Here is a 23,362-nt window from a genome sequence, read left to right on the forward strand (position 1 = left end):
ATACAGAATGGAAACTCTTCGGGGGAGGCTGTTAACAGGGAAAAGATAAACACCTTCATTTGCTGTGGCTTCCTTACTTCTGCTAGGCTAACATAAGATAAACTGAGGCACTAAAACTATTGCTATCAAATCATGCAATCATTTTCTAAAATCGTAAATGAGGACTTTATTTGAAGAAGTCAAAATTTTTAAGTCAAAAATCAATGAACCGTACAATGGAAAATAAATTTCATTTCCTATGGAAACCAGTATCTATTTGCTTGTCTTTAACTGAGAAAATGTTTGTAAAGTGTAATCTAAAATAAAATACTCACTGCCTTTCAACTCTTAAAGCAGTAGGAAATATAGGCTAATATACTACAAGATTAAAATGACAAAACAATAGGAAATAGTTGTTGGAGCTTACACATTTTAGCACAACTTCTAAAATACCACTTATTTCCAAAGCCCCAAATCAAAGCATTTAATTGCTCCATAACATTAACTGAGACAAAACTGAATGGCAGAATTTAAAAATATTAAAAGGGCTCATAAACGCAGTCCAACTGAACTACTCACAGACAGCATAGTTTTAAGCTCTCCAGTTTCCCCGGTGAAGAATGTACTGCCTCTTGTCCATATCTCTGATGCAGATTGGTTTCTGAAATGACTCCCACTTGTTTCTCCAGAGCTACAGTACAAAATGGCCACTGGACTGGAGGGCGTGTCTGTCATTACTAAGCATTTTTCTATCAGAAGCAGTGCTCTGAAAAAAACCCTGACCATCATTTTAGCTCTACTGTTACTCAGCAACAGCGGAAGGTAATGGGAAGAGTGGGGCTTGAAAATGCCTTCAAAGGATGTTAATTAACACTAGTGTGTATTTAAAGGTCGTTTAGACACCAGTAGAGCAGGTAAGACACAGATTCATACATCTTCTTGGATTGCCCATTAAAAATGTTAAGACAACAGTATCTAAATGAAAAGCAAAATAAAAAATCAAACTCATCAAAAAGGAGAAAGCTGACTTCTGTAGCTTTTAAATTAACTGACTGAAAATAAGGATCAACAGTGACCTGTTCTTGACCAAGAGGGTAGATGCTAGCAAAGATGGATTGAGTCTTCTCTGGCCTTGATGCTATCTAGCTCTCAAAGTTTTATAAATCTGGCTGATTAAGTGGCATATGCTTGTGAGGCACTTGGTGAGGCACTTATACCTATCTTTTTCAGCTGACCTTTCTTTAAAGAAGGGCAGAAGGTCAAATATATTTGACATAAAATTTTAGGAGAACATGCAAATATCATTAAAATGAAGTTTGGATGCTAAAAGATCATATCAACTTTATTTTCTTTCTTTGCTTACTTCAAAATTGAAAAAAATAAACACAAATGCACACACAATGGGGGGAGGGGAAGAAGGAGGGAGGGAGGGAGAGAGAGGGAGAGGGAAGGAGAGAGAGATTGAGATTCTTTGGGGGAGTGTGGCTGGTGGGCATGTAGGTGCTACGGTGTGTATGGGGGATCAGAAGCCATCCTTTGGGAGTCTGTTCTCTCTTTTCATCATCTAGAACCAAACTCATGTTGTCAGGCTCGGCAGCGGGTACCTTTATCCGATCAGTCATCTTGCCAGCCCTCTTTGAGGTCCTCAAGCCCGCTCTGTGGGTCTTAAAAAGATAAACGAAAAACTTTCTTTCAATATGAGCCGGGCGTGGTGGCGCACGCCTTTAATCCCAGCACTCGGGAGGCAGAGGCAGGCGGATCGCTGTGAGTTCGAGGCCAGCCTGGTCTACAAAGCGAGTCCATGATGGCCAAGGCTACACAGAGAAACCCTGTCTCGAAAAACCAAAAAAAAAAAAAAAAAAAAAAACACTTTCTTTCAATATGAGTTTTCCTTTGTTTAGAAAGTCTGAGGCACTAGGGATGGAGGTGCACACATATAATGTCAGAATTCTGTGGGTGGAGGGGGCAGGAGGATCACGAGTTCCAAGTCCTTGGAAAAATATAGAGTGTTCAAGGATAAACCCTCATTAAACAAACAAGCAAACAAACCAGTAAAGCAAAGCAAGATATGCTTACGTAGAAAGTCCATTTTCAATAAAAGTCTTAACGTATATTAAGTTAAAGGCTGTGGGTCAGCCAGGCTGACTCCCTAATAAGGTAAAGGCCCTCTGGCTTGCTGATCTGTGGTAGGCCTAGCCACGGAGTCTCAATGGGTACTAGAAACAATACTTAGAAAGTCCAGAGACAGTGATACACTACCTGTAGCCTAGATCTTTCCTCCTAAATCCTTAAGGCAATTTACTTCTGGGAACTTGGGGGGACACTTGGTACAAAACCAGAGACAAGTAGAAGTAAATCAGGGGTTCCAACCTAAACATACATTGAATGTGAGTATGCTCTCTTCATGCAGTTCCTAATTGCTGCAAGTTTCCAAAAGGCCAGTCTTTTTCACTCGGGCCACCAGATAGCCTCGGATCTCTTGGGACAGAAGTAAGACATATTTCACATTAAAGAATCACACAGGACCATCTTACCATAACTGGGAGACATAATTGGACAATTAAGTGATCCATTCAGAATCTTAACGCGAATTAATGTAAGTCAGCCTCTCAACCCAGACACCTTCAACAATGCTTTGTAAAGAATGAACAATTTTAAGGAAGGGCATAAAGTACCATGGTAATCATAAAAATAATGTAGGCAAAGACAAGACTGTATTCTCACCAACTAAGGCAGGTGGATCTCTGGAGCCCAGGAATTTGAGGCTAGGATGGGTAGCATAGCAAGTGTGAAAACAAACCTACAAAGTAAACAACCTACATCATAGCTCTAGGCAATGGGCTTACACATTTAATAGGTGCCATACAGATATATAAGAGGGCTGGAGTATGGCTGAGTGGAAAAGTACTTGTGCAACATTCATGGGGCTATCAGTTGCACTGACAGGACCACAAAACATAAAAAAAAAAAAAAAAAAAAAAAAGATTACTTTTTTCAAATGTCTAAATTTTAAAAGTAATTCAATAAATCTCTATTTGGGCCCAGAGGATATGTAATAAAGTGAAAAAAAAATCTAGAAGCAAATGGGGAAAAGATAGGCTTGCTCTCTAACATTCATTTTTATAATTCATATTAAATATGTGACTTATTTTGATATAACTGGTGATAAGCTAAGCCAGCTTTAGTGGCCTACCTTTTATTACACAGGGTTGTGACTTGAGACCATTAGAGTCTTTTATTGCAGTGGTAAAAGTGATAGTCTGTTATTATAGTGGCTACTTAAAATAATAGGATTTAGGACTTTATGCTCTATAAACTAAAACAAAAGACTCAACTTTAAGAAAACATTTCTAGGGAGGGAGGATGGAACGGGAAGATACAAGTGAAGGGATAACAATTGAGATGTAATCTGAATAAATTATTTAAACTAAAAAAGAAAGAAAACACTTCTGCATAGTATAGTTATTCCAGATAGCAAACTCCATCAACAAAGAAGCAGTGCCACGCACGCCCATGTACACGCACTTCCTTCCATTAGTCATTACGCGAATCAATAATGGTAAGTAGAAAAGAATTCACAGTAACACTTTGCACAATGCTTTTTGTTCTTTAAAGGATAATAGCTTTCAGAAATATGAAGAAGATCTACTCAAGTAAGAGGGATTTTTTAAACCATTTTAAATGTGGGGAGCTGTTTGACAGTCATTTCCTTCATTTAGCTGAGTTGCCGCCAAAAGAAAAAAGGACCAGTCAAATGTACTGGCAAGAAAGGGCTGACCTACTGCAACCTACGGGTGGTATAAAAGATCCAGGTGAGAAAAAGATCAAGATTCAAGGGTGAAGGATGATCTTTTCAGCCAAGAAGAAAGTAAGGAGGGTAGAAGAAAGTCAGCAAACATCAAAAAGCCTTTATAGGAAAGAGTCAGCTAGCAAATTAGGTTACCAAGAGCAGATGTTTGATGGCAATTCAAAAGGCTCCTCTCCTGAGCGTGACGGAGCACACCAGGAATGCCAGCACTTGGGAGGCTGAGGCCAGAGGATCACCTACAAGGACAGCCTGGGCTGAAACTGGTCGTTCAGCAGTGAAGGTCTTATTTTCCGACAGTGGTCGGAATCATTCAATTTCTCCAGTTAAGTTACTGTATAAAAACATGAGCCAGGTATAGTGGTGCATCCCTGTAAACTCAGGATTTGGGAGGCTGAGACAGGAGGATCTTTGTAAGCTTAAGGCCAGCCTGGTCTACAAGGCTAGCCAGGACTACATGGTGAGAGAGACCCTGTTCCCAAAACCAACCAAACAACCCAAGACCTCAGAGACGGAGCCACTAGGCCCACTGTAAGGTATTAACTGCAGAGGCAGATGGGAGTCTAGCTGTGATGAACTGAAGGTGCTGAGATCCTAGGGGAGGCCCGAGAAGTCTCCCCTCCCCCCTCCTTCAGTGCCTCTTCTATGCCATTTTTCAGATTATGAGGACTCCCAGCTGTGCCCGGAATGACTGAAAACACAGTAAAACCCATTCATAAGCCAGGAACTGTAAATTAGAGCAAGATTCCTTAAGACGAGGGTGGGGAGGTGGCACAGGTGAAGAGATCGCATGGATCGCGGATCCTGTCAAGGCCCTGAGTTGGTCCCCAGCATTATCAGGTGGCTCACAACCATCTCCAACTCCAGCTCCCACAGGACCCAATGCCTCTGGCCTCCGGCCTCACACACAAGCCCATACCACACATATACACATAATCTAAAAAATGATAAATAACTAAATCTTAAAAAGATATCTTAAGAGTTAAAAGGAGATTGAGTTAAAAAGAAAGGATATTCTTGTGATACTTTCCAAAAGTAAAACTTCTTATTCGTAACGTGGTGAGTCAGTCTGTGCCGTGTAAGAGCTAGACCTCTGACCCTGGAAAGTCATTACCGTGACAGCATTACACCAAGTACGTGGGAAATGACGATAAGCTTTCCCGCGGGGGAGGCGAGCTGGGCGTCCGGCACATGTGGCAGTCTGTCTGGCTTATTGAGCCTCCACTGCACCTCTCATATTGCAGTTCATCTCCTGTATCAGAGACACAGTAAGCCACCCTAACCCTGACCAACCTTGCAGCTGAACTGCATTTCTCCCAGTTGTGTGTATCTGTCAGAGATCTGGAAGGAAGACAGAGGTTCACATTCTCTCCCTCCCTTGGCTTTTCTGAGACAGGATCTCACAACAAAGTTCAGGCTGGTCTAAAACCTGCAATCCTCTTGTCTCAGAGTCCCTAAAGCTGGGCATTGCAATGCTGGGCTCTTCTTTGTTATGCTCAAGTAGTCTTGGTTTCATGTGGACAGCAACAGTGATAGTTTGATCTGTACTTTTCAACAATAAGCTAACCACCAATTTCTTTTCTTTTCTTTTTTTTTAAAGGGAAGTTTAAAAAATATTTTAAATGATTTTTTTATTTTTATTTTCTGACCATTGGTGTTTTGCCTGCATGTATGTCTGTGTGAGGGTGCCAGATTCCCTGGAACTGGAGTTATAGACAGTTGTGAGTGGCCATGTGGGTGCTGGGAATTGAACCCAGATCGTTTGGAAGAGCAGCCAGTACTCTTAACCGCTGAGCCATCTCTCCAGCACCTAACCACTAATTCTAACATCAGATTCCTTTCTGCTTGTGGGATGAACGGGCTTCTGTTTTCTGCACTAGGGTTTATGGCTGATATAGATGCAAACCACACAGCTCTTGTTTCAAAGGGCTGGGGAGATGGCTCAGTGGGGAAAGTAATCCTACATAAGTCTGAGGACACATGTTCAAATCCATATAAACAAGGCATAGCATCTCATGCCTGCAATTGAAAAGATGGAGAGATGGAAGGAAGAGGCAAGCTGCTACAGAAGCTCATGGCCTAGCTAGCCTGCATCTACAGTACTGAACAAGACACTCTTGTCTCAAACAAGGTGGAAAGCAAGAACCTATAAACCAATTTGTCCTCTGACATGTGTTGTGGCATGATGCACACCTGCAACAATGCACACGAGTGCCTGCACACACACACACACACACACACACACACACACACACACACACACACACACACACATCATATACACATGTGTAGAAATACACACAAAAAGAGATAATTTATCATGGAGCCAAAAGCCAGTGACGGTGGCAGGAGAACACAGATCTAGGTCACCCCAAATACTATGTTCCAACATGGTAACAGTTTCGGGAAGTTTTTACGGTAACAGAATAGGGGCACTCTAAATCAAGGTACTTGATCCTGATCTCTGCTATTGGCCTCAATTACTATCTGATATTCTCAGCCTTCGAGTTGGTGGAAGCTACAGGTCTGTTTAAACATTCCAAAAAGATTTACCTGTAATCACCAGGATGTAATGTCACACACAGAGGTGGGTAACAAATGGTTATTTAGAAGGCCAAAGACAGCCCAAGGTAAGTTTGGCTCCCAACCTGTAAGATTTTTAGTTCTCTGCAATCAGTCAGTTGCCTATGTACAATGTTTAGCTTATGTGTAGCTTTGCTTTTCTGGGAACTTTGTTTCACACTGATATAATACTAAGTATGTGTAAATAGGGGTAATTAGCAGAACCTGAATACAACGTACTGGCTGAGTGAGTCAAGTCATAGCTGGCAAGGAAATACTGTGTCTAACAAGTGTTCGACTCAGTAAAGTTTAACCAGGGACTGTGCAGAACCCAGCTGAGCCAGGCCTACCTGAGTCCTGGCTGAAGAATCCTACAAGCATGGGTAACTCCATATGCTTTCAGACCTGATTTGGATTTGTTTTTCCTTGGAGACCCTGCAACTATCCTAAAAATTGAACATATTACAGAACAGACCTATGGCCAATAGTGGCTGAGTCAACACTGAAGTATGTTTATAGTGTTCTGGGAAAAGCCTTTCAACTTGCGGGCTATGTATTCAATATGGGTGCATAGCTCATTGCTTTTGAATACATTGGTGGTGTTGTAATGTGTTCTGGACCATCAGTGAAGCCTACAATTCAAGATTTGGATACCATCTTTGCAGAAAAGTTTAGATGACATTTTTATGGTATCCAAAGAGGTGACACTGTAATTACAAAAAGCCCAAATGATGCAAAATCAAGTATCTGTAGAAGAGTAACTAGTTTGGAGGAGACAAAAGCCTAACCTAGTCTGTAAGACTTCTTAAGATATTCTCTTTTTTATTAATTAATTTTCATTTTATGTGTACTGATGTTTTGCCCTGAAAGTATGTCTGTGTTAGGGTGTCGGATCTTGGAGTTAAGAGGGAGTTGTGAGCTTTCAGGTAGATGCTAGGAATTGAAGCTGGGTACTCTGGAAGAGCAGTCAGTGCTGAAAAGCCATAGTTATGTGCCAACAGGCCATGTTTGGTTAGAAAGCAATAGTTTACAGAATCCTACAGATTCCAGATGCTGTGGGCCTGTAACATCTGGACTAATAAGGAGATGAATCTTCTTTAATGTGGGGCCTTTCTACTATTTTGGATTTCTGAGTGACAGCCCAATGGCCACAGATTTGCTTATGAGTAGCAAGCATTTTCTTTTTTGATTACTGTCTCCTGTTCGAATGAGTTCAGTATTGCAAATTTCAACTGCAGTTGAAACCATGAAGAAGCAACAGCTGTGCCACTGAAGCAACTGACAGGAGCAGCGACCTACACTTACTAGAATGTACCACATACAATGCTCATTTACGCCTTTTCTTTTTATATTCTAGAGATGAGAATTTCAGCTTCTCAGACTGTTCAAAGACTCAGTTATTGGTTTTGTTTGCCAGGCAGTTATGACCTTCCATAGACCTAAAGGCTAAGGAAAGAAATATTTCTGGAATTCAGCAAAAGTTCAAAGTTCAAGAGAAGAAAATACTAGTTGTGGTATCAGGTAGGGGAGTGCAGTTGATTACTGCTTCGTAGGTTTTCTTACTGGCTGAATTCAGCTGGGATGGAGATGGTAAAGGGTGACAGGGCCCAACATAGGGTTAGAATTACAAGTCTCACAGACACACTGAGAAAAATAATTACCCGTGACTCAAATCCCTTACCAATGCTAAGCTAAGTCATGGGCTAAAGAAGAAATCAAGATGATAATCACAAAACCATGACTACCCTTCATAATTCATGAAATATAGCAAAGCAGTACTCACAGGAAAATGTACAGTCTTTAAATTATTTTCAGAAGTCAAGAATCAGTTATTGATTTTGTTTGAATTTATTCATGAATTTAACTCATGAAGCTAGGGAGAAAAAAAAAAAAAAAAACCCAAGCCAAATAAACATAAAGAATCTGTAGAATTCTGTAAAGTAGCACAAATTTTAAAATGTGTAAAAACAAAAAGCAAAAAACAAAACCCCACCACAATAAAAAAAAAATTTCCTGGCTGTAGTGGCACATGCCTTTAATTCCAGTATTTACTCAGGAGGCAGAGGCAGGAAGATCTCTGTGAGTTTGTGGCCAATCTGATCTACAGAGCGGGTTCCAAGATACCCAGGAATACACAGAGAAACCCTGTCAAAATAAAATAAAAATTACAAATAATATGTAGCTGATTAAACAAAGCCAATAACTAAATCTTTTAATTATCTATCTGATAAGCTGAAACTCTATAGAATATAAAAAGAAAAGGCATAAATAAACATCACATATAATAAGTTCTAATTAGTCTTATAAAAAATAATAAGTATCTTGGTGTAACTCTTTTTGGGGTGAGGGTGAGACAGGGTTTCTCTGTGTAGCCTTGGCTGCCCCAGACTTGCTTTGTAGACCAATGATCTGCCTGCCTCTGCTTCCCAAATGCTGGGATTACAGGCGTGCGCCACCATGCCTGGCTTCTTGGTGTAACTCTAACCAAGCAAGTCAAAGACCTTATGACATGAACTTCAAGTCTCTGAAGAAAGAAATTGAAGGAGATATCAGAAGATGGAAAGATGTCCTATGCTCACGGACTGGAAGGATTAACATAGTAAAAATAGCCATCTTACTAAATGCAATCTACAGATTCAATGTAATTCCCATCAAAATACCAACAAAATTCTTTATAGACCTTGAAAGAACAATTCTAAATTTCATATGCAAAACCAAAAAAATGCAGAATAGCTAAAATAATCCTGTACAATAAAAGATCTTCTGGAGGTATCTCCATCCCTGACTTCAAGCTATACTACGGAGCAAAAGTACTAAAAATTGCATGGTACTAGCATAGAAACAGACTGGTTGATCAATGGAATTGAATCAAAATCTAGACATAAATCTACATACCTATGGACACTTGATTTTTGACAAAGAAGCCAAAACCATACAGTGGAAAAAAGAAAGCATCTTCAACAAATGGTGCTGGTCTAACTGGATGTCTACATGTAGAAAAATGCAAATAGATTCATATTTGTCACCCTACACAAAACTAAAGTCCAAGTGGATCAAAGACCTCAACATGACACCAGACACACTAAATGTTTTAGAAGAGAAACTAGGGAAGAGCCTTGAACTCACTGGCACAGGAGACAACTTCCTGAACAGAACACCAACAGCTCAGGACCTAAGATCAACCATTAATAAATGGAGCTTCATGAAACCAAACAGCTTCTTCAAGGCAAAGGACACTGTCAACAGAACAAAATGGCAGCCCACAGAGTGGGAAAAGATCTTTACCAACCCTACATCAGACAAAGGGCTAATATCTAAGATATATAAAGAACTCAAAACGTTAAATACCAACAAACAAAATAACCCAATTAAAAAATGAGGCACAGAGATAAACAGAGAATTCTCAACAGAGAAATCTCAAATGGTCGAGATGCACTTAAAGATATGTTCAACAACCTTAGTCGTCAGGGAACTGTAAACCAAAACGACTCTGAGATTCCATCTTACACATATCAGAATGGCTAAGATCAAAATCTGAAGTGACAGTACATGCTGGAGGAGATTTGGAGAAAAGAGACCACTCCTCCACTGCTGGTGGGAGTGTAAACTTGTACAACCACTTTGGAAATCAATTTGACGCTTTCTCAGAAAATTGGGAATAGCTCTATCTCCAGACTCAGCTATACCACTCCTGGGCATAATCCCAAAAGATGCCGCACCATACAACAACACTTGTTCAGCTATGTTCATAGTAGCATTATTCGTAATAGCCAGAAACTGGAAACAACCTAGATGTCCCTCAACTGAAGAATGGATAAAGAAACTGGGGTACATTTACATACTGGAATACTAACTACTACTATTAAAAACAAAGAAATCATGAAAATTTCAGCCAAATGGATGGAACTAGAAAAGATTATCCTGAGTGAGGTAGCACAGACCCAGAAATATACACATGGTATGTACTCACTTATAAGTGGACGTTAGCCATATTGTACAGGATAAACATACTGCAATGCACAGACCCTAAGAAGATAAGTAACAAGGAGGATCCAAGGGAGCATGCTTAAATCTCACTCAGAAAGGACTAGAATAGACAGCGGTAGTGGTTGAAGAGAAGGAACAAGGTAGGAGAGGGAGCACAGAGAGATATAAGGGTGGAGAGCAGGCCTGGAGAGAGTGGGGGCAGGAGGACAGAAGGCCCATGGCGAAAAGAGAAACTGTGGGCTGCGCCATCTTTGTGACAAGCTGGAGACCTAAGTCAGGGTAGGCTTCAGGGAGGATATGAGGGGGACTCTAGCAGAGACTCCTAGTAGCAGGGGTTATGGAGACTAAAGAGGCTGCTTTCTAACTAGACAGGACTTCTAGTGGAGGAAGGGGAACACCAACCCACCCACAAAACTTTCACCCCAAATTCATCCTGCTTGCAAGATGTGCAGAGATAAAGATAGAGCAGAGACTGAGGGAATGTCCAACCAATGCTTGGCCCAACCCAAGACCCACCCCATGGAAGACAGGCAACCTCTGAATACTATTAATGATATTCTGGGCCTGGAGAGATGGCTCAGAGGTTAAGAGCACTGCCTGCTCTTGCAAAGGTCCTGAGTTCAATTCCCAGAAACCACATGGTGGCTCACAACCATCTGTTATAAGATCTGATGTCCCCTTCTGGCCTGCAGGCAGAACACTGTAAACATAATAAATAAATAAATCTCTTTAAAAAATGATACTCTGCTATGCTTGCAGACAGGAGCCTAGCAGAGTTGTCCTCTAAGAGGCTCCACCCAGAATGCAGTTTGAAACAGATGCTGAGACTCACAGCCAAACATTGGGCGATGTGTAGGGAGTCTTGTGTGAAGGAGAGATAAACATATTTTTTGTTTAGGTCACAAGTGGGGAATAAGAAAAACACTTGTGAGAGAACAGATGATATTTATCTCCTTAGAAGTAGAACCACTGCGTGGGGGAGATTGGTTGTTAACCAGCTGAAAAACATCCTTGAACAAATTCTGAGAGGAGGTATAAATGTGAGCCAAAAACAAGAGGTGGGACCTTTGGAGACTTGGGATAGTTTTGGCTGTTCATTGCTCCACTTCAAGACACTCCTAGAGAACCGCTCAGGGAAGGCTTTGGGGCTCCAGCTACGGCTGAGGTTCCAGGTTCTGGTTGCTCCAGGTTCCAGCAGAAGAAATCCTGCTGATTACGCCAGGAAAATCATTCTTTGGAACTGATATCCTTACTGTTTCATTATTGTATTCTTTAATCTCCTTTTCCTGTTGTTTAGGTTAGTCAGGTTATAAGTGAGGTACTCTTGGTTAATAAGTTCATAATAAAATATATTTGCTATGAAAATTGAGCCTACACTTGTGGAAAAGTGGGAGGAAGGAAGGAAAAAAGGAGGTGACAGGAGCTCCACAAGAAGACCAACAGAGCCAACTAACCAGGGCCCAGAGGGGCTTGCTGAGACTGAAGCACCAGCCAAGGACCATGCATGGCCTGGACCTAGGGCCCCCTACACAGATGTAGCTGATGGAAGCTCAGGTTTCATGTGGGTCCTCTATCTAGTAAGGGGAGTGGGAGCTGTCTCTGACATGGACTCTGTTGCCAGCTTTTTGATCACGTCCTCCTGTGGGGACTGCCTTGCCAGACCACAGGGGAAGAGGACATGCTCAGTCCTGATGTGATTTGATGAGCTGGGGTGGATGGGAAGGGGGCTCCCCTTATTTGAGGAATAGGAGAGGGGGGATGGGAGGAGAGGTAGAGAGGGTGAGACTGGGAGGAGAGGAGGGATGGGGCTACTACCAGAATGTAAAGTGAATAATAAATACATTAATGATAATAATAATAATAAAAGACTAAACTCTGGGCTGGAGAGATGGCTCAGCAGTTAAGAGCACTGACTGCTCTCCCAAAGGTCATGAGTTCAATTCCCAGCAACCACATGTTGGCTCGCAACCATCTATAACGAGATCTGTATACATAATAAATAAATAAATAAATCTAAAAAAAAAAAAAAAAAGACTAAAAACGAAGGAACTACTCCTGAAAGGAAAAGCTGCCTGGTCACGGTGGTGTACACCTTTAACTGCAGCACTTGAGAGGGAAGCAGAGATAGGCAGATCTCTGTAGCTACATGGGAACTTTTAGGCCAGGAACTTGTAGGGCATCACAGTGAGACCCTGTCTCCAAAGAGACAGACAGACAGCTGGATGTGGTGATGCACACATACAATCTTGACCTGTGGCAAAGGCAGGATGAATACCACCAGTTCAAAGACAATCTGGGCTGCACATTTAAACCCATCTCAGAAAAACAAAGGGGGAAAAAGTATTAACCTTGATATAGGACAATTTGCTAGAAAATTCTAATAATACTTGCTGAATGTTTATAATATGCCAGGTCATAATCTAAACAATTGTTATAGTCAGTCACTTAATATCCACTGTTACTCTCTGAAGTAGATTCTATTATTTCTATACACCAGTGAGAAACTTGAAGCTGAGATAAGTGACTTACTCAAAGTCACATTAACTAATAAATAGATGAAATAGCCCTTCCTGCTTTAGAATCCATTCCTTTCTATTATAGTACCTCTCAAAAGGAAAAAAAAAAAAAAAAAGCAAAGAATAAAACTGTAACTATGAAACAAACAGACTGGGGTCTGGAGAGATGGCTCAGAGGTTAAGAACACTGTCTGCTCTTCCGAAGGTCCTCAGTTCAATTCCCAGCAACCACATGGTGGCTCACAGCCATCTACAGGTGCCCTCTTCTGGTGTGCAGGAGTACATGAAGGTGAAACACTGTATTCTTAAATAAATCTTAAGACAAACAGACTGATAGAATATAGTTGCTCTCCTTTTGAGAAAATGACTATCTTTAAGGGGCAACTTAGCTATAGTTTCATGGAAAGTTTAATTCTCAACTTGTAAAATCAGTGTTAGGACACAAAAAAAGATGGGAGGCTGACTGACTTTGAGAAGGTGATCAGAAGCTGGGTGGCAGAGAATATGCTTAACATGACCAAAGTTCTTAGTTCAGTATGAAGCGACAAAGCCAAAAGGCAAGAAATAAGTGTTTTGTATGAGAAGATTCCATGTTACAAAGATGTCAGATTTCCCAGAACTTATTTATGGATTTAATGTGATTTCAAACAAAATTTCAGTTAAGAACTGAAATTCACTGGCTCATCATTTTAGAACTCATGGAACAGTGAGTCAAGAACAGCCAAAGGCATAAGAAAGAAAATCATATGACACGAGGGGGGGGGGGGAATGCAGAAGCTTGCCCAGTGGTGACAGGACATGACTGTAATCCACTTTGGAGACTGAAACAGGAGGGTCATAAGTTTTTGAAGAAAGCCTGGTTTATATAGTGAGACTTTGCCTTCCAAGGAAAAATAAAAGGGGATGGGGTGGGGGGGGGCATGTCAGATGTAGTGGTGCCAACATTCAGGGGGCAAGATAACACCTCTATGAGGCTGAGCCAGCCTGGTTTACATAGTGAGCTCTGGACCAGCCAGGGCTACACAGTGAGGCCCATCGCAATAAAATAAAATGGAACTATGATTAAAACAAAGACATTATATTTTAGTGGGGGAAAGGATAATGCTCGGCCAACCAGATAGCCACATGGGGGATATGGCAGGTCAATTGCATAGGGTCAAATAAAGCTTTTAGAGAAAACATCTTAGGGTATGCAAGTATTTCCTTGGAACATTAACCATAAAAGAAAAAGGATTAAGTGTGTTTTAATGAATTTAGGAGACTCTTTTCTTTGAAATAAACTAGAAGAATGCAGAAACTGGGCTGGAGAGATGGCTCAGAGGTTAAGAGCACTGTCTGCTCTTCTAGAGGTCCTGAGTTCAATTCCCAGCGACCACATGGTGGCTCACAACCATCTATAATGTGATCTGATGCCCTCTTCTGGCATGCAGGTGTACATGCAGGCAGAGCACTGTATACATAATAAAATAAATAAATCTTAAAAAAAAAAAAAAAAAAAAAAAAGAATGCAGAAGCTGCCACTGAGATGGCTCAGTAGGTAAAGGTACTTGCCGCCAAGTCTGAGGGCCTGAATTTGATTCCAAGGGATTACACAGTGAAAGCAGAGAATCAACACTTGCAAATTGTCTTTTGACCTCCATGTGTGCACATGTAACATACATACGCAGAAATGTAATAAAATTTTATGTTTAAAAATGTACAGAAGACACATATATATACACTCTAAGGGGTGTGGGGTAGATATACAATTAAGGACTTGTAGCCTATGTATGTAGTTTCTCTAATAATAAGATGGAAGCAAGGGGAAGACTCACACTACCCGTTAAACATATCACGAAGCACCTTAAGTTCCTTACCAGAGACACTGACATGAAAAGCGCACAGAGATAGAGGTACACATTTCCTAGAAAGAGTGCTGGCAGGGTGTGGCACAGCGAGATGTCTGCCTGCTGATAGGAGTGTCAATAACTGCTTGTAATGTCTGATAAGATCTATGTAAGGCAAATATATGTCTTTTCTATAACCCAGTATTTACACACACACACACACACACACACACACACACACACACACACACACACACGCTTAACAAAACCACACACTGAAAGGTTCTCAATAACACTATTTACAATTATTTCAACTCACGAACTACTGAATGTACACCCTGAAAAGACCTGATTAAAAAAAAAGTCATAGAGGGGCTGGAGAGATGGCTCGGCGGTTGGGAGCACTGACTGTTCTTCCAGAGGACCAGGGTTCAGTTCCCAGCACCCACATTGCAGCTCACAACTGTCTGTAACTCCAAAATCTGACACCCGTAGATATACAATGCACATAAAAAACAAAAATAAATATTAAAAAAATAATAATAAAATAAAATAAAAATAAAAAGTCATAGAGTCACATGAAATACTGTATCAAAATAAAATGCATAGGCAATCATATAAATGAATCTCCCAAGGCCAGAAAGGAAAAAAGAAAGAAAAAGAAGACAAACACAAAAGGACCATGTAAACGAAACTTCACAGTGTGTAAACAGTAGTCTAGGCTGGTTATTACAGTTCTGAATAGTGGTTATACTGGGGGGGGGCGGTGGGGGCTAGTAACTGAAAAACAGCAGGAAGGTGGCACTGGCGCTAGTGATGTCCCATTTGTCATTTGAACGGTCATGGATGTGTACACTCTCAATATGTGTGCATTCCGTGTGTGTGTGTGTGTGTGTCTGTGTGTGTGTGTGTGACAATGATCAAAAAAGTTAAACAGAAAGCTGGAAAAGTTAAGTCAACAGATAGGGTAATGGTGGAAGTAACAGATGAATAATTCATGCAGGGGCTGAAGAAAGTTAAGAGTGCCCATCGCTCTTCCAGAGGACCGGAGTTCAATTACCAGCACCAATATGCTGGCTCACGACTGTCTGTCACTCTAGTTGTGCTGTATCTCACAGTTTTCTCGTCTCCAAGAACACCAAGCACACACGTGGTGCATAGACATACATGCAGGCAAAATACCCAGTGGCATAAAATAACAAAATGTAAAAGGAATGTGCTGGTGAGTAAAACAAAAGAATTAATATAAATCAACTTTTAAGAAGTTAGGCTGAGGGTGTAGCACACTTATTAAGCATGGAAAAGCCCTGGGCTTAATCCCTAGCACCAAAATAGTAAATATATATATATATTTTGTTTGTTTGTTTGTTTTTGTTTTTGTTTTTCGAGACAGGGTTTCTCTGTGTAGCCTTGGCCATCCTGGACTCACTTTGTAGACCAGGCTGGCTTCGAACTCACAGCGATCCGCCTGCCTCTGCCTCCTGAGTGCTGGGATTAAAGGCGTGCGCCACCATGCCCGGCCAGTAAATATATTTTTAAATGGTTCATCAATCTCTAAATGTAAATTAAGCAATATAATGTTATTATTGTGGGGCATGATGGGGTGTGCCGATAATCCCAGGTACTTAGAAGGCTAAGATGAAGAAGTGGGGAGTTCAAGACCAGCTTGGATTACATACTAAGACCCTTTCTGTCTCCCCCCAACCAAAAAAAATGGGGTGAGGGGAGGGAGACAAGATTAATGACAAATTTAAATATAAGCAAAAAAGCAAAATATATTCAAACCGCTGTGGTATGTTTCTCATGCTAAACACACACACACACACACACACATCATCATCATCATCATCATCATCATCATCCATTTGAACAGAAAAACTTCCAAGAACATTTTTTCTTTATCTTTTATAGGAAAATGTTTTGTTTTGATACAGGGTCTCATATCTCATATTACCCTCTAACTCACTAAGTAGCTGATAACTCTGAAGTTCATAAGAACTTCCTCTCACCACCTTTTGAGTGCTGGGAATTACAGGCATGTATCAGGTTTAGGTGATGCTGGCCACTGAACCAAGGAGGCTGTGCATTCAAGGCAAACACTCTACCAAGGGAACTACACCCCCATCCCAATAAAACCCCCAAAGCCAAAAATACCAAAACCACATTTGTTATGTCCAGATATCACCAAAAAAAAAAAAACAAACAAACAAAAAAACCAAAAAAACCAGCCACCTACTTTTGTCTCCTTTCATCTCCCACATTCAATCTGTATCCATTCCCTCAATTTCATATTAGAAATGACAGTATGTCATTATTTCATTATTTTTTTCCGACTTCCAAAATGTATGCCTTTGTCTTCTCTATTGAACTCCTCCTCATGACCTACACCCTTCATTATAGCAAAATAGTCATAGTCCCACTTTGAAATCGCGGGTACAATTAAGTCATTTTACATGGCAACCCTCCACACTCCAGCCCCTCAAACTACACATTAAATATTGTCACTCCACCCCGATCCCTGGCGTACATAAAATCCTTTCCCTGTGGTACATTTTCTCCCATCCATCTTTCTAATTTCATTGACAGTTGATGATCTATCTCGGGTATCATTTGCTGGGTGTAGTTCTTAAGGTGCCAACAACAGACAACGGTTACCAAATTAGCCTTCCATGGACAGTTTGTACAATTCCAAGCACTTTGCATTCTGTACCATATCTCACTCTCCTATTGTACAGTATGGGTAATTTCTTTTCTTCTTGTTGTCTTAATTTCCTAAACTCTAGTTGGCTTAGAAAAAGTAAGGCATACCTACCTACCTACCTACCTACATACATACACACACATTCCGGGTGTGGGTATTGACCTGTCTCATGGGGCGGGGGAAATGACATTAAAAGCACTGGACTTTATTTTTTAAATTCAAGATGGCAGAGACATCTTAAAATAGTCCTACACAAAAGCGTTCACATCCAGACCAGAGCTTCCATTCGTAACTGGCTACACCTAGCGCAACAGCAGGGACAAAAGAATGGAACCTAGGTGCTGAGACACTCCAGAGCCCTCAGCCATTGACCACAGGTCTTACACTTAAACCTCAAACCCAGGTAGAAAACCGGCACCTGCTGCCCGCATTCCAAAGGCCACGCCTTGATGATGACTATGATCATGGTGACCCGAACCACTTCTGGATAACACGCCCGCAAAAACCAAGGATAAAAGGCAGCCGGTTAAGTAGCACAGAGAGAGGAGTATCCGGCACGTTTCGGCCCCGCCCCAGCGAGGCGCAGTCCGCCGAGGTGCAGCCACCGGGTAAGGATTGAGCTAGTGCTCCCGCCCAGAGCCGGTTAACCGCGCCAGATCTGGGAATTCTGGGCGAGCTTGGGGGTACAGGCCAGCCACACCAGGAGCCCATGGGCTGTACCTGTCAGTCGCCCGCAGCCAGCAGGCCCCGAAACAGCGGAGGATTGCTGACCCGGGCCCGCAGGCGCGCGTCAACCGATCCCTCCCCTCCGAATCGCTTTGCCTCCTCGCTCTTTCCTCTAGCCCTTCTGAAACAAAGACGGTCCACACTCCCCGCCATTTCCTCCTCACCTCAAAAACCACCTCTTCGTCAAACTCCGGTGTCATCCTTCTCCGCCATACCACCCGCCTCGGCACGATGGGAAATGCAGGCAGGCGGGGCAGCCAGCACCCAGGCTTCAGCTCCGTGCCCACCTCAGGGGAGCACTGAAAACTACAACTCCCGGCACGCTTCGCGACTCACGCCCCCCCCCCCCTTTCCAGTCTGCTTATTGGAGCGGAGGGTGGACGTGTAGGCTGGAGGGGCGGGAGCGGGCGGGCGTTCCCGAGCTCCTATTGGAGAGAGCTATGGCTTTTGTCTGCCTTTTACATGCTGCGGCTACCAGGGGGCGCCCGGAGCGCGCATTTTTTTTTCTTCCCCCTCCGGAGTTGAGGAGGGGCGCGCGTGCGCGACGCCGCGACGGGCGAGCTCCTCCCGTGCGCGCGCCTGGCGGTCGTCCGGGAGCGCGGCGGAGCGGCGCTCGCGCACGTCCGTCCGTCCTCCCGTCGCTGGCCACTAGCGGTCGGGTAAGCCGGAGGGTCTCGGGAAGCCGGCGTCCGTCCTTTGTGAGGAGCTCAGGCTGTGGGGACGAGATGTGGCCGCTGCGGGGACTTTTGTCTCCCGCTCAAACTCTGGAGAGTGTGGATTGACCGGGGAGCCATGGACTTGAGGGCGTGAGCTGCGCGGGGGGCAGTCATGACTTCTGCCGCGGGTAAGTGGTAGCAGCGCTCGCGCCGGGGCTGGGAAGTTGCTGCGGGCGCCGGCGGGGCTCGGGCTCCCGCTGCTTTCCTCCCCGCGGGGTGGCCGGTGCGGTGGCGCCGGTCGCTCGCGCCTGGGGTGGGATCCTCCGGGACCCCCCACCCCATCCCACCCCACCTCCGCCCCACGGAGCCCAGGTGAAGCGACGGCGACGCGGAGCTTGCTCCTCTAGTGCGGCTTAGGCGCTGTCGCCTGTGCGCGGGGTGGCAAGCTTGGAGTCCGATGCGGAGTTATTCTAAGCTGGGACAGTTTCCCAGCGAACTTGAACTAACTCCGCTACGAGCTTGAGTTGCTTCAAAACCTAGTATTTACTGACTTGAAGCTCTTCGCATCGGGAAGGTTTAAACAGAGCTGTTCTTACCCTGGTGTTTCATTACCTGAGAGTGCACTATTTAGACGGCAAAGCAACAAAACAAATCAAGCAGCACCTCTCCCAAACAAACCCCGCTCCCCCATTTTTTGTTTTGTTCTGGTTTTTGCTCATCTTTACCTTTTCTCCCCACCCTCCCTGTTCTTACCTGGATAGTGTAAACAAAGTCTTATTTTCCATCTGCTTCCTTTCCACTCACCCAAATAACAAAGCCTCTGCTTACCTTTGTGTGAATTTAAGCATTTCAAAACATTCTTAAGGAACAATTTTTATTTTCCCAAATTTAAGTGTTCAAGTGACGTTACAGTATCTTACTAAGAACATAGCTTATTTTTACAACCAGAATTTAATAAGGTATGGAATATTTTAAGAACATCTATATCCACATTTGCAGGAACTTTGGTGAGACATGGTGTAGTAAAGGAATTTAAAGCTAAACTTCAGTCCCGTCTAAGAACAAGCACTTAAGTATGAGATTACGTTTTCTTTGCTTTCGTTGGCATTTGTTTAAAGTGCCTGCAACTTGAAACTGTCAAAAGTGTACACACACACACGCACACACGCACACGCGCGCACACACACACACACACACACACACACACACACACTAAATGTTCTGATTTGTATTTCTAAAGCCTCAGAGGAGTCACACTGCTAGGTATAATCCGATTACATCAAACAAGCAAGAAATTAGAGGCTGCTGTAGATCTTTTGATGTTATGTGTCTTCATTCATGTGACCATCGTGCACGATTGGAGTCACTTACAAACGTTTCTCTTTAATTTTGGGATGCGTTCCGTTTACACAATGGATTGTTTTCAAATTTCTGTGCCTCATCAGCATTCAGCTTTGTAAAATGACTGAACTCTTTTAATTAATTTGAAATAAAAATTTAAAAATTAATTAAAATTTCTAGGATTAGGTCTCGAAGTTTATGACTCTTTCATTTGAATTACTCTAGGACAAGGCTAGCTATTTTTATACTTATCAACTTTACAATTAAGGAAATCCACAGCATTTTTGTGGTATTTAAAAGAGACACTTCCTGTGTCTAGCTGAGTTAGTTGATTTTTTTTTTTTTTTAAACCATGGCTTTGCTGAGAAACATTAACTGCTTCTTTTACTCACTGATCTGATGAGATGTGGTGTACGTTTTTTGTCTAGGGGATATGGAAGAGGACTGAGGGTTTTCTTTCCACCCCATTTTGTTAAAGTTATGTATACATTGTCCTCACAAGCCACGGGTGTGGGGTCATAACAATGAAACAACCTGTTAAAGCTTTGGGGGAAGGTTACTCATGAAGCCAAGTGTTTGTTTTCAGCCTATTCCAGTGTATTCCAGAAGGCTGGCTTAAGTTAAGATTAGAGGGCTGGTGTACAACATTTAAGTGATCTGTGTCCTGCTTTTGTTTTGTTTTGTTTTGTTTTTCTGCAGCTGTTGAAGAGTGAGCTCATAGAGGAGATTTTGCAAGTATTCTAAGTATAACATGAAAAAAACATATTTAAAAGTCTATCTATCTATCTATCTCTATCGTATTGTGTATGTACATTTCACTATTTCACTGATGCCTGGGCTTTTTTTCTTTGGGGCTGGCAGAATAGCCTAGAGAGTGAGTGCATACACGAGCCAAGGCCACCTGCGTGTAACAGATGACGAATCTGTTTATAACAGTAAAATGGTACTGATACTTCACTTTTCTACCTTAGATTTCCCTTGGAGCCAAACAGCTGTGTAAATAAAAGATGTGCTGTGCTGCTCCAAAGAAGCAGCATTTGGGTCTGATTGTTAGTCCGGTGTCAGGAGCCAGAGGTGCAGAATCCACTTCCAAACATTGTGTGCTGATTCCAAGGTTTGGCACTGGAGTACGTCATAACAGAATTTCTTACTGGAGTTTTGAGCCACATTCCTTTCAAAATAGAGCCATCAAAAATAATGAGGGCCGGTGAGATGGCTCGGTGGGTCAGGCTCTTGCTGTCAAGACTGATAACCAGAGCGTGGTCACCGGGGCCCACACGATGAAAGGATGGACCCCTTGACACTTGTATGATATGGAATGCACGCCTCCCCCTCCCCACAAATAACCTATAATCTGAAAACTAGTCATGAAGCTGACGTGGTGTTGCACCCCTGTAATCCCAGTGACTTGGCACACACTCGTTCCTATTAGTCATTAAGGAATTACACAATAATCCTATTGAAGTTCATTGTGCTCCCTTTTCAAAACATCATTTTTAAAAAATCTATTTTTAAAATGTGTGTGTGTTTGTATGTATGTGTGGTGGGTAGAGGGTTGTGCATGTGTGAGCACAGGTGCCAGCAGAGTTCAAAAAAGGCTCTCCCTAGAACTGGAGGCAGCTGTAGAACCCTCCTCATCTCCAATCCTCAGTCCTCCCCTGGCCACATGGGTGCTGGGAGCTGTGCTCAGGTTTTCTATGAAAACAGTATGCACTATACTCCTAACTACGAGCCATCTCTTCAGCCTTCAGAACACCATTTGCTGTTAGATTGGAAAGTGAAGTTAAAAATAAAAGAATCTTTCTGTCGCTGAGAAGCATTAAATGGTCTATATGTGGCAGCTGTCTGTTCTCAGGCCCTTTTTTTTCCCCCCAGCTCTCACCCAGCAGTCACTAAGACCCTGAATAAGCTGGACTCTGAACTGTAGTAGTAACCTCTTCCCATTTCAAGACACAAGTAACTAACACTACTAAGCCCACGTTCACAGTTACTTAGTGAGTGTGCGTGCATCAAAGGCTTTAGAACAGTGCTTCTCAACCTGTGGGTCACAACCCCTTTGGGTTTCCCATATCCAATACCCCGCATATCAGATATTTATATTGTGATTCATAACAGTAGCGGAATTACAGTTACGAGGTAGCCATGAAATAATTTTATGGTTGGGGGGGGGGGTCACCGCAGCATGAGGGTTAAAGGGTTGTATGTAGCATTAGGAAGGTTGAGAACGTCTGCTTTAGAACACAGTGCTGTGCTGTATTTACTGGGAGTCGGCCTTGGCTCATACTTTCTGTGACATTAAGAGAGAACAGGGATTTGTCTCTTGGAATCAGACTCAAAGGGAGGGCTGGAATTGGTACTGGAGGTTAATCATGGTTTAGGGAGAGTGAGGCAGTAGGTTGGTACTAGAAGTGCTTTAGGGAGGCTGAGCTGGAGGGCCAAGAGTTTGAGGTCAGCCTGGAGGGACTTGGCAAAACAATAGCAACAGAGTAAATGGTAATACAGTGTATTTCAGGACGAGCCGAAAGAATTGATTAAATGATCTTGAACCTCCTGACTAGACTCTAAGATCAGAAAATAAATTGCTAGTTAGATGAAATCTTCCTTCTTTTTCTTCCTTCCTTCCTTCTTTCTTTTCTTTTCTTTTCTTTTTTTTTTTTTTTTTTTTTGGTTTTTCAAGACAGGGTCTCTCTGTGCAGCCCTGGCTGCTCTGGACCTGGCTCTGTAGACCAGGCTGGCTTTGAACTCAGATCCACTTACATATGCCTCCTGAGTGCTGGGCTTAAAGGCGTGAGCTGTCGCCGCCTTCTAAGATCTCTCACACATTCTTTCTCTTTAAATAAACCTTCTAAAAATGGATATTATTTTTTTTTAAGATTTATTTATTATTTATACAGTATTCTGCCCACATGTGTGCCTGCTTGCCACAGGAAGGCACTGGATCTCATTGCAGATGGTCATAAGCCACCATATGGGTGCTGGGAATTGAACTCAGGACCTTTAGAAGAGCAGACAGTGCTTTTAACCTCTGAGCCACCTCTCCAGCCCCTAAAAATGGATATATTAGTGAGTACCAGTGGGCGTGTGTGTGTGTGTGTGTGTGTGTGTGTGTGTGTGTGTGTGTGTGTGTGAAGGTTAGAGAACAGCTTGGTAGAGACAAGTTTCCTTCCACCTTTGCGTGTGTTCTGGGAATTGAACTCAGGTTGCCATGTTTGCATGGCATGTACCTTTGTCTGGTGAGCCTCTGGCTAGCCTGATTTCTTTTT

The 23,362-nt window shown here is 42.6% G+C and overlaps 2 protein-coding genes and 1 pseudogene across 6 annotated transcripts in view; 2 read left to right on the forward strand and 1 right to left on the reverse strand.

Moving 5' to 3' along the window:
• Vezt (vezatin, adherens junctions transmembrane protein) overlaps positions 1-18,396 on the reverse strand; it is a 60,351-nt gene extending 41,955 nt beyond the window's left edge. For all 5 annotated transcript variants that reach the window (XM_051172703.1, XM_051172701.1, XM_051172702.1 and 2 more), the window contains exon 1: positions 18,267-18,396. In XM_051172703.1, the coding sequence (XP_051028660.1) occupies positions 18,267-18,302 (36 nt within the window). In that variant the 5' untranslated portion in view covers positions 18,303-18,396. The remainder of the gene's footprint in view (positions 1-18,266) is intronic.
• On the forward strand, positions 683-7,516 carry LOC127212614 (mitochondrial inner membrane protease subunit 1-like; annotated as a pseudogene).
• A 314-nt stretch (positions 18,397-18,710) lies between the features above and the next one.
• The window catches only part of Fgd6 (FYVE, RhoGEF and PH domain containing 6), a 117,445-nt gene continuing 112,793 nt past the window's right edge, over positions 18,711-23,362 (forward strand). The window contains exon 1 of the mRNA XM_051139940.1: positions 18,711-18,946. Within this exon, the coding sequence (XP_050995897.1) occupies positions 18,931-18,946 (16 nt within the window). The 5' untranslated portion in view covers positions 18,711-18,930. The remainder of the gene's footprint in view (positions 18,947-23,362) is intronic.

The sequence above is a fragment of the Acomys russatus genome, chromosome 31, assembly GCF_903995435.1.
Source record: "Acomys russatus chromosome 31, mAcoRus1.1, whole genome shotgun sequence".
Taxonomy (NCBI): Eukaryota; Metazoa; Chordata; class Mammalia; order Rodentia; family Muridae; genus Acomys; species Acomys russatus.